Here is a 12,753-nt window from a genome sequence, read left to right on the forward strand (position 1 = left end):
CATAAGTCTGTCATACCGTTTATAATTTCTACATTTTGCATTTGCAACCCTACAAACTATATATATTCTGGATCGTTATAGATAGCGAAGTCGATAAAGCCATGTCCGTCTGTCCATCTGTATGTTGAAATCAGCCCCGTAGTCCGAAAAGATATACTTGATTCACACATCTACATTTATACAGGTAATTCTTCCGGCTCGATTGTTATTTAAATCGGCCTACAAATGGCAGAGATATAAGGATAAAACCAAAACAACCTCGTTTTTTACCTAATTTTGATCTACTTAATCTGGATTACTAAGACATTTATATATAAAATATGGATAACGGCTTATATAAGGTCAAAGTAAGTCGGACCTACAATTGGCAAAAATAGTTTTTAACCCGAATTTTTTTTCACCAAAAAAAATTTTCTTATAAAATTCTTTTCACAAATAAATAAAAAATGTTTGGCCTAAAATTTTGTCGCTAATAAATTTTTAAAATTTATTTTTTTAAATTTTGTTAACATAAAAATATTTAAAATTAAAAAAAAAAAATTTGAAAAATAAATAAAAAATTGTTTGCCCAAAAATAGTTTCCGCTAATAAATTTAAAATTTATTTTTTTTTAAATTTAAAAAAAAATTAAATTTAGTTTACTTAAAAATATTTTAAATTTAAGTTATTAATTTTAAAATTAATTATAACATGGTGGAGGGTTTATAAGATTCGGCACCATCGAAATTTGAACATGTGTCTATTGCATAAAGTAAGAAGGATGTGGCAAGCATAGTCGAGAGTAAAATCTAGCAATGACAAAGGTATATTCAGAATTTAAAACACGATAGTGAAATTAAATTTATTTTATTAAAATATGACCTGATGTAAAACCAAAACAAAATATATCATCATAAACTACAGACTTCTAAACACTACGTAATGCCTATCCAAACATTCTTCTAGAAAGATTAAAGTCTTTCTTTACAATCAAACATTAACTAAAGCTTTCTATATATTTGAGAAAAAATATAACATTTGTTTTCTTAAAAATGCGGAAATTTTTCATTTATTTAGCTTTTATTTTAAAACGTTTGTACAGTTTAAATTTATTCAATGTATTGAACATTGTTAGCTTTGACATTTTCCCATCTTTTCTGGCAACATATGGATTCCGAGTCAGAAAAACTATTCATCTTTTGAGGCCAAGAACGAATCAAGCTAATTTCGGATACTCTGTTCTGAAGTGAAGCGAATGCCGGAGAACGAGTTCTGCATTGATCAAAACACATAGTAATCGGACGGGTCAAGGTCTGAACTATAAGGTGGATGAGGCAAAACTTTCCAACCACTTGACTTTAAATACTTTTTAACTGGTATTGCAATATGTGATGAGTATTATTATTTTGGGCATTTTTCGATGAATGCTCACTTCCTAAAATTTGGAGGTCGTCCTACATTATTCCATTATTTAAATCTGGTAATAAATCTGATATCTCCAATTATAGAGGCATTGCTAAACTCAGTGCAATTCCTAAGATTTTGGAGCACTTTATTACAGATTACATGTTCCATCAATCATCGTCTATACTGTCATCATGTCAACACGGATTTCGGAAAGGTTGTTCTACTACAACGAATGTCCTTCATCTCACAACACATGTAAACCAAGGCTTTGTCCAAGGAAAACAAACTGATGCCGTATATACTGATTTTAGTAAAGCTTTCGATAAGGTAAATCACAATCTTCTTTTTATTAAGCTGGACCTTTTTGGTTTAACTTCTCGTAGCCTAAACTGGATAAAATCTTATCTTTTGGATAGAACTCAATGTGTTAAATTCAATAACAAATACTCCAAAAATATTTTTGTTACTTCTGGTGTACCTCAAGGGAGACACCTTGGACCTATACTATTCTCCCTGTTCATCAATGACCATCCGGATGTTTTAAATTTTTGCAATATTCTAATGTATGCGGATGATGTCAAAATCTTTTTGAGCTACTCTCAATATGAGGATCATTTATATCTCCAATCCGATCTCAACAATTTCTTTTCCTGGTGTAGTCAAAACTTAATGGAATTAAATTTAAAAAAATGTAAACTTATGCGTTTTTCAAGAAGTAATTATATTTCTGCCAACTATACTTTGGGCAATTATCAACTTAAATCTGTTGAAAATTTTCTTGATCTCGGAATTTTACTAAACCATAAATTGAACTTTGTTTCGCACATTACTATGACAATAAATAAATCCAGAGGTATACTTGCATTTATAAAACGTTGGAGTAAGGAATTTAGCAACCCTTACATCACAAAACAACTTTACATCTCTTTAGTAAGACCTAAATTGGAATATGGGTCTATTATCTGGGATCCTTATTATAATATTCATGTACAACGAATAGAATCTGTACAAAAACAATTCTTACTCTTCTGTTTACGTGGTTTACGTTGGAATCCTGAAATAAACCTTCCATCATACATTAATAGACTTAAATTAATAAAATTGCCTACATTATACAGTAGGAGAACTATGCTTAATGTAAAATTTTTGATCAATATAATTAATGGTGTAGTCTGCTCCGAATTCCTTGTAAATTTAACGTCCCTCAACGATTGTCACGTCATTTCAAGCCACTGTATGTCAAAAACGTTAGGACTAACTACGCCCTAGGTGATGCAATAAGGAGATTATACTGCGAATTTAACAATCTTTATCATCTCATTGATTTTTCCCTAAGAACAGATGTAATTAAACATAATATTATACTTTTTTTAAATGATCAATTATTTTTGTAAATGTTTTGTAATTATTTATATGTATATACTTTCATAAAAGTCTGTAAGGATTTAATCCATTGACTTAAATAAATAAAATAAAAACGAATCAGTTGCGTTTAGTATAGGTTCCCTGTAATGATCTGGTCAGATTTCAGTCCACTTTCAATCGCAACTAACGATTCGGTGCAAAAATGGTTTTCTTTTATGGCTTTTTCCAAGTTTTCTCGGCTTCAATTCGTATGGTATCCAATTTCGTTGCTTTTGGATGAATCCTGCTTGTGTAGCTCCCAATTATTTTGCAAGCTCTTGTTGAGTTTTACAACAATCTTCATGTTTGGCTTACCTGGGTGATTTTTGTCATCCTTTTTAATATCACCACTTTTGAACCTCACAATCCATCGGTCGAAACTTATAAAATACATTCATCATAAGCTTTAAGGAAGGAAAGCAACACTTCCCGCATATGATGCTTTGTTGGTAGACATTTTCAGTCTGCAAACTGAGTTATTAAAAACCAAAAACTGCTTTAAAATTATACGCTATCTATTGTAAATCCCTAATTTTTAAGTAATACACTCAATATTTTTTTTTTTGTTTGGTGACACTTTACTGAAGAAATTCAAATGTTGCCTGAATTTTGCGACACTTTTAACTAACGTAACTAATAGCGATGAAGAATACTCCTGAAATTTTAAGTTATAGCCAAAATTGTTTAATCCAAAAGTCACTTAATGGAAAAAGTCGTATAAAAACATTTCTCACTATGGGCTCCCAGTTAAAAGGTTTAGGAATAGGAAAGGTTTCAATAGGAAAGATTTTCTTTTAATATATATATATTCGATATATTCGAGACTAGTTTATGTAACTATTATTGCCCTCTGCTTAATTTGCATTTCATTTTGTTAAAGTATACTAAGAATTTGTTTGTTTCACTGGAAGCAAATATGTTTTTTTCTTTTATCTTCTACATAAGATATTTTTTTTTTTAAATTTCTCTATAAAAACATAATTTCCCTATGGTTAGCAACTGTGAGTATACTTGATGTAATGGATATGTATATTACTCATACGCCTAAAAGGATTATATGAAAAACATTTTATTTTTAGAATCAATTTGGTATCTCTTGCATGATTGGAGATAATTATGTTATAGTAATTTTAGATAGTTAGATCTTAGACGTTTATGAGTGGATTTTTATTAAAACGGGTGCATAATTTGTTGCCTAGGTCTTACAAAATAAGATAAAAATCACCAAAAATTAATTTATTATCCTTTTAGCATTGGATAATAGGTAGGTCAAGGTCTATTAATAAGGTCTGTGCAGCTAAACAGCTGATAATTTGTTGTTCCTTTGTGTTTACATACTGTGTTTGTCAAAATTTGTTTACATTTTTAGAGCGCCATTGTTTTTTTCAAATTTGTTTACTTTTGTAACGTTTAGTGAAAACTGAAAAAATAAATTAAAAACATAAAAAAAATAATAAAAAATGCGTTGCCGCTCTTCAATATTTCTTGAATTTCATATATCTAAACAAATAAATGTATGTTGTTGAAAATAAAATTATATTTTGTATGTTTGTTTTGGTAATGTTTTTGACAAGTTCAGTATAGTTTTACACAAACAAAATGCCGGTTTTTCTTTTTGTTTTTGAATTGTTGTAGAGGTGTACAGACCTTATTAATAGACCTTGGGTATTATATTGAAATTGTCATTCCGATTGTAACTCATCCAACTATTTGCAGCAGACCCAAAAAGTATGTATATACTGGGTTCTCATTAGATTCTAAGACGATCTTGCTATGTCCGTCCGTCTGTCTGTCTGCAGAAAATACGATAGGACCCAAATGAAAGCAGTGACTGCTGAAATTTTCAACAAATACTCTCTGTTGATAAGATTTGTTTGGTATTGAAAATGATTGAAATCGGTGTATGATTTCAGCTAACCCCCATACAAATTTTCCCCTGAGCTGTCATAAATTTGTTTGATTACGCGGAAATTAATTCAAACTACTCTAAAATTATGCTGTAAAATATGTCGAAAATTGGGCAACAGTTGTGCCTAGTCCCCATAAAAGGTCGGGTAGTTTATGTAAGATTACAACTTTAGACTTCAAAATTCTATTAATTTTTATAGGTTATTGCTTACCCTACTTCAGACTCCGAAATAACTTAAATTATTTATTATAGCATCATTCGTTTTTTTACTTACCTAAAAAGATAAAATGAAAGAAGATAATTAGAACATTATTGTTAAGAAAAGTGTTAAAAAAGTAAAACATTGTATGGATGGTCATATGTTGACACTTCGCAACAGACAATTTTGCGTAATACTAATAAGATAAACATATTTATGCATAAAATCGATACTATTTACTACAAAATTATTATCTTATAATATGTAATACCTATAACATTACATATTTTATTATAACTTAATTTACCGAGCTAATAAATGTGGTGGTTATTAAACTAACCCCCATTCCATAAAAATCTTGCAATTGTTTGGATATTAAACATATACACATAAAACCGTGGCTGAAAGAGTTAAAGATTTATTTACATTTCTTTGTAATTATTAGTTTTTCTAATTTTTTTATCAATTTCAATTTCTGTACCAAAAACTTCAATTTTATTTTAATATAAAAATAGCTGTCAAATTAAAATCAGAAATACTGAATTATTAAATACTACGATTGCCTGGTAGTCGAAATTCGACCACTTTTAAAATGGTTTTTACCACTTTCATGAAAGTGACAGCGATGACACAAAATTTCTTGGGACAACATCTGTTTCGTTTGTTGGTTAGAAGTGTATAGAAGCAATCGGGGTAGGAAAGGTTTCACGATATCGCGATAAATACCCAATATAAATAGGCTCTTAGAAGTTGTAAAGTGCTGATTTTATTATATTGATAATTTCATATAGGAAACTCGGCATGTGAAAAATAACAGCCGGATAAATGCTATGCATAGATTCAGAATTCTCATTATGTGGTTAAGTATTCGAATATTTTCAACTGGGTTGTAAATATTTGTTTAATTCTTACATAATTACCTACTTTATTTGCATTTAAAGGCAACAAATTAAAATTTACCTTATTACGTTATTATTATCAGTATTTAATTACCACATATATTTTGACCTTTTTCTTACTCCTTGCTCTTTAATTAAACTGAAATATTTTTATTCACAAACACACATCAACATTTACTTACAAGTGAAAGTACATCCCAGCAGTTCTAAGAGACTGTCACGAACTAGTGTTTTTACTTATTATTGAGGGTGACAACTAGTATCATAACAAGCTACGTGAATAGTTATTTTAACACGTGCATGTTCTAAGGCGGTCAATTGACATTTTTGATTACAATGTGACTGGCAGATAGCTTGTCCAAAGTAGACAATGTATTGCATTCACTTACTAGTTACATAGAGTCAGTTATTTTACTATCTACCTAACAGGTTACTGGATCAGCTATATACCTCAAACAGCCAGTTAAAAATACATCTCATAGACAGTCAAGTAACCGGTTGCTTGCAAAAAAACCTTCCTCCCATAACTCTCCAAAGTGACTAAACTTTAGGTTACTTAGAGACATAAAAGTGACAACTGACTTCACGCTATGTATGAGAATTATATCTACACAATAGTGCAGTATAAAAGAAACGTTACTGCACTCTAGATTACTTGGAGACACTTAAGTGACAAATATCTTCACGCTAGATTACCAGGAATGTAAAAGTAACCAACTGACTTCTCTTTACACTTCAAAGAGCACATAGGTGTTGAGAATGACCCAAAATATATAAATTGGAGTCAGCCAAGTAGTCAGACCTTAGTGACAATGAGGAATTCATTGACTCCTTGCTTAACTCCTGGATGTATGCAAGTAAAATTTAAATAAATGCATGTATGTGTATATGTACAAACGTTGTTTATTTGTATGTAATTTAATTTATTTGATTAATATTTTATTGATTTTCTTTTGCCTCTTCTTGTCCCAAAACCAATCTTTAGTGCCTGTTTGTGTTTCATGTTGATTTCTTTCATTTATTTGTTTGGTTTTTATTGTAGATTGAACTTTGGAATCGCTTATTTACTGGTGAAAATATTTCTCGTTCGCTCTTTCGGTAAGTATGTCTGTACATGTAAAAAATAATATATTGATTTTCTGCAGCAGAAACATGAAGTAAGAAATATAAAATATTAAGAAGAAATATAAAAATAAAACAAGTAGAGAAAAAAAAACAACATTTAACGCTTGATTTAATGCAAATATATGATATGGCATACTTTTGCATTTTTTCCCTCCCGTAAAGTTCATTAAAATAGAATTTCTGACAAAAAAATAAAAATAAATGTACAAGTATAATATTTAATGTTAATGCAGAAGTTAATGTGGGCATAAAGGTAGTAGTAGGTCATGGACGAATTGTCGTACTTTAATATAAAGATCGTGTACATGTAAGTATTTATGGATTCTCAAAAATAGCACGTTTTCGTCTCATTTAGTTTGGTAACAATATATCATTTCACATGACACACAATGTACATCTATACTAATGAAAAATTTAAATTATTTTACAACAATTTTGGACCTTATACAAAAAAAAAACACAGCTTTAAATTTATTTAAAAGCGTTAGCATGAATAAAAACATAAACAATTTAAAATCCAAGTGATTTACATATAAAATTATTTTAGTCAATTTTCCGTCCATATTTTTGAAGAGTGAAATTTACATTTTTGACATTATTTTTTTAAAAAATCGTTATTGACTATGCCACTATATCAGAGAGAATATAGCGCAACTGTACTGATGTTTGTAATGCCCACAAATATTAGTTAAAGCCTATGAATCGACTCAGAGTCACTTTCTGAAACGATTTTTTGACATCCTTCCTTTGTAGACAAACAACTGGTAGCAATTTTTAAAGATGCTACGACGAAATTTGACAAAGAACATAATTTGGGTCCAGTAACAATCCTGTTGATACAGGATGAAATCCTGTTTTATCTTGCATTATTTTACGTAGCGCCCATACAAAATACCTCCTGAAACTGGACTATATCAAAAATAAGTGCCTGAAATATACTGGTATCCTTACATAATTTGCTAAACATAAGTTTTACGTAATAAAAAGTCAAATATAACACCCTAGACTCGAAAAAAAACATTTTTAAAAGTTTCATCATAAATAACATTTAATTTTATAGATTTCAATTCATAACATTTACAAATATTTCTTAAATAAAATATAGAAAGCATGAAAACAATTATTTAATTGTCATTTATGTATATGTTTATGTTGTTCAGAAATTTCATTGTAAATATTATAATTTTTTTCTAATTTTCAGTTAAATTTTCAAAAAAAAAATAAAAAATTTTAAATTTATTAGTAAAAAAATTTTATAACAAAAAAATTTGTTTTGGTGAAAAAAAAATTCGGAGTAAAAAATATTTTTCCCGATTTTAACCCATTTATTTGGATTTTAGTAGGTCCGATTTACTTTGGCCTTATATACGCCATTGCAAAGGTCTTTGAAATGTCTATTATTGAGTATACATATTGTCTATATTAATGAAATACTAATCCAGATACAAAAATCGAGGTTATCCTGGTTTCTTCCTCATATCTCAGACATTTGCGGGTCGATAAAAACCGAGCCGATAGAATTCCCGATATAATGATGCATGAATCATGTATGTAAGGTTTATTTGGGGTTTCCGGAAAGTTGATTTCAATATACTGATGGATAGACGTACATAGCTATATCGAATCTGCTGAAAATTTCCTTAAGAAATATGTCAAAAATAAATCCATTGATGCCATTTGTCCTATAAACTATTCAATACATTCATCTACCGGCAAAAAAGAAATCACATTTAAAAATATTGTTCAGATTAATCCATAATTGACCATAGCACCTATATAAGGTCCACTTCCAAAAATCACTTTAGCGAGCATAAATTTCTTACAAATGTTGCTACACACAAAGTTCAAAAGAAAAAAGTCTTATGTAGAAATAAATTTGGTATCATATGAATTGAAGCCGAGAGTCCTTGAGTTTGCATGTACAAAATGATGCTTGATTCGTTTTTGTACCGAATCATTACTTGCTATGAAAAATGCATCCATTACGATAACCTGAATCGTATGTGAAGCCCGACCAACCTGCCGAATCGACATCAAAGCCAAATATCCTTGATGCTAAGGTAATGAATGCTCTGTAAATGGTGGGAGCAAAAGTGTCCTGAAATCTCACAGGACCATAACAGGGAACCCATACTGAGTGCAACTGATTCCATTGAATTGAGCAGTGGCCGAAAAGCGCCCAGAATATGCGCTTTTCGGCCACTATGCGGCCGTAATATCCCATCATGACTATGCAAAACCTGATAAATATTATTTAGAATGAAGTGGTTGGGAAGTTTTGCCTCACCAGCTTTATAGTCCAGACCGTGGCCCATCCGACTATGCAGATCGCTATTTCAGAGATAAGTTTCACTTTGAAAGAGAGTATCCGATGATTCGTTTTGGTATCAAAAGATGAGAAATTATTTTGCAAAAGTTCAAAATAAAAGCTTAAAATTTAAATAAAAATCCTATATTTTTAAGTCATACACTAGGGTATTCAATCGATTAACCGGTAATCGGTTAACCGATTAATTTTGGTCGGTTAACTGTTCGAATAATTTAAAATTGACCATTTTCAAATAACAAATAAACCGATTAATTTGTATCGATTAACGGATTAACCGACATTTCTGTTTTTTTGCACTTTACATAGAAATATAGTTTTAAACACACACATTTTATTTCATAACTCGTGAACATTCCCTTCTGGCAATAGTTTTTTTTTGAAATATAGTACGATAACTGAAACTAAGGAATTTGGACCTTTTTCTAGAATGTTCTGTGATGAACTTTGTCCTAATGAGTCGTAGGACGACATGGTAATAGAAGAAACTGCAGACATTACTAAAATGAGTCTTTGATCAGAAATTAACGAAGTCTTCAAAATCTAAAAAAATCCAAATAGAACTCCAATTGTATGATGGATGATTTTATATGCTTAGAAAAAACTAAAAAAAAGAACTGATAAATTGGATATACTTTATTATCTATGCTTTATTTTCGATTTCTCCAACATCTACAATCAGATTTTTTTCAAGTCAAGTTTTATTAGAACTAAAAAAATATCGTTTAAGAGGAAAGCATTTAAATTATATTTTTTTTTAAAAGATTATTTCGGAAGATCTCCCTCAAATCCTAAAAAATTGTTGAATAAATATAACATATTTTGTTTGTTTTTATTAAAATCCATTGTTTTTCTTTTTAATATAAAATTAAAATAGAAATTATTCGGTTAATCGAATAATTTAAAATTAACCGATTAAATCCAACCCCCGATTAATTATATACTCGATTAACCGATTAAACCAGAAACCCGATTAATCGAATACCCTTTCATATACCCAATAATATTATGACTATAGTCGAATCGTAAAAAATTATAAAAATTTTAAAACAAATATGTTTTTGCTCGTTTATTTCTTATTTGTTTTGGTTTATCCTAGATCTAGGCAATGGTCGGGTTTTTACAAAAAAAATGCATAAACACGTTTGAAAATTTTCAATCATATTTAGGACTAAACAACCAAAGATACAAAAATCAAATCTTTACATGAATTATACATGGGTTGTTAGTCAATTTTAAATATACTCCCAAAATTAAAATGTATCTCATTAAATCTCATAAAATTTATCATTCATTAATAAATATTTCATAAATTTTTTAGAGAATATCATAAAAAGACGGTTACTAAACAATTGGAACAAGAAAGGTTTGAATTTTATAATTTATTTTACCATTTCAACTCCCTCCCATTTTATATGGAAGGAGTAGCAATTTTTGTTTTGCATCATATGTGTAAGTTTTTTTTATTTTTTGCTGAAATGATTTGCTTTTTAAATTACTTGTATGTTTTTGTATATAAAAATAAATAAAATTCATTATAATTTTTTTTCTTTTATGTTTTTTTTGTTACTCTTTGTATATATTTTATCATTTGACTCATTTTCATTACAAACAGCTTGGTTGTTTTAGAAATCATAAAAAAGCATCCCTATAAAATAAAATTTTTATTTTTTTTTTGCCACAAATCAACATTTGATTATTATAACATATTCAATATTTTTCTTTTACAAAAAAATTTTTTTTACCCCCTTAGAATTTTTATCTAAAAAAAAATCTTTTCATAGCAAATTCTTTATTTTGTTCTTTTCTTTTGAAATATTTCTGTTTTTTGCTGCTGCTACAAATGAAATACAAAAACCAACGAATGAACTAAATCAAACCAATAAAAAACATATATATGTTTGAAAAAAAAACAACCAAAACACAAACATGTAGAGTCAACTTCATGAAGTATCAGAAACCTGAGAAAAAAATTGACTTGAATAGAAGTGAAGTTTACAAAGTAATACATCATTTGGACCGACAACCAGTACGCGGCATTGAAGTACGACCACCCGTTGTGCCGGCAGAAGCCGATATAAGAAAATCCCTACATTCTTAGACAACTCAAAGCAAACACATATTACTTGCATGTGTGTCTACATGCCCCAAATTAAGGTGCTGGCAGTAGTGATTGAAATAAGTTTGTTGCAACCTGATTATATTTTGATGGGGTTTTCTTCTTTTTTTTTTGGTTTGGCATGGCTGGCAAAACCAACATGAATGTTGCAGAATTAAAGCAAAAAAATAAAAACTTTAACAAAAAAGTTAAACATACTGCTGGATTTGTGTCATCCTAGTTGTACATTAGTTCTTATGGTAGTTTTATAAAAGAAAGTTCTAGTTTTTGAGTACTAAGTTCTGTGCAGTTTTTCCTTTTTTGATTTCATTATTCTTTAAAATATTTCAATGTAAAATGTCAGACAATCCAAAGAACTTTAAATGTAACTTGATAAAAATAAAATCACACAAAAAAACATATCTTTATATATAATTTTCTTTTATTATACCACAATTGTTGGCAATAAAATGAGTTTAAGCATAAGAGAAAGACGTAACAAAACAACATGGTTTTTTATTAGAATCTAAAGCAAAAAGGTTTTTTTTAATTTTATATTTTTTTAGCTGCCTACAACAAAGATTTTAATATTTCAAAATGTTAGCAGAGTTCAATTTGCGGCTGTTGTTGTCAGTAACTTGCAAGCAACGAATGAATGAATGTACAAACAGAAGGCTAAAAGCGGCAACAATGAAAAAAAACATGGTAATGAAATTGGTAGCACAACCTGCTATTAAAAATATGTTAATATGTATGGCTACTACTACCACAAAACATTCTATTACTAACAACTTATTTTTGCTACAACTCTTTACAATATAAATGCCATTAGGGAAACTCAAGTGACAGATAAATGGTAAGTTTGGCTGGCTGATAGAGACACAGAGAGAATGGGAGGTTAGCCCAAGAGGAAATCATTAGAAAATTATTAAAATTTATACAAATTTCACAGTCACATGCAAATGATTGGGGCTTTGATTTTATCAAAATAATGCAGAAGTTGACATTTCTATTAAATATTTAAATAAATACAACCCTTTCAAAAGGTCCGGTTGAGTAACAAGTAATTAACATGTTTTTATTTTTTACTTAAATTTAAATAATAACACTGTACGACAAAAAGAAATATCTTGGAAAGGCTTCTTTTTTCTGCTTAATGCTCGAGAAATACACAAAGATTTCTCAAAACTACTTACAAAAGCATATAAGGACTGAGATCGGAAAAACCTTAACAAACGTTTTTCATTACAACTTTTAACCCAAGTATTATTTGATTTTTTTTTTTTTTGATCAAGTTAGTATTCATGTAGAAGGAATGGTCCACATGATGTTTCTAAAGTCAATAAATAGAAAGCATTTTCAAAAGAGCTCCCAACACATATGTAAGGAAAGCAGTCTGGTTAGCTC

At 29.2% G+C, this 12,753-nt stretch overlaps 1 protein-coding gene across 1 annotated transcript in view; it reads left to right on the top strand.

Moving 5' to 3' along the window:
* The window catches only part of Zasp67 (Z band alternatively spliced PDZ-motif protein 67), a 42,240-nt gene extending 30,472 nt beyond the window's left edge, over window positions 1–11,768 (top strand). Inside the window, exon 8 of the mRNA XM_065504441.1 lies at window positions 11,184–11,768. Coding sequence (XP_065360513.1) covers window positions 11,184–11,349 — 166 coding nt within the window. The 3' untranslated portion in view covers window positions 11,350–11,768. The remainder of the gene's footprint in view (window positions 1–11,183) is intronic.
* Window positions 11,769–12,753: the final 985 nt, after the last annotated feature.

This window comes from Calliphora vicina, chromosome 3, assembly GCF_958450345.1.
Source record: "Calliphora vicina chromosome 3, idCalVici1.1, whole genome shotgun sequence".
In the NCBI taxonomy this organism is placed as follows: domain Eukaryota; kingdom Metazoa; phylum Arthropoda; class Insecta; order Diptera; family Calliphoridae; genus Calliphora; species Calliphora vicina.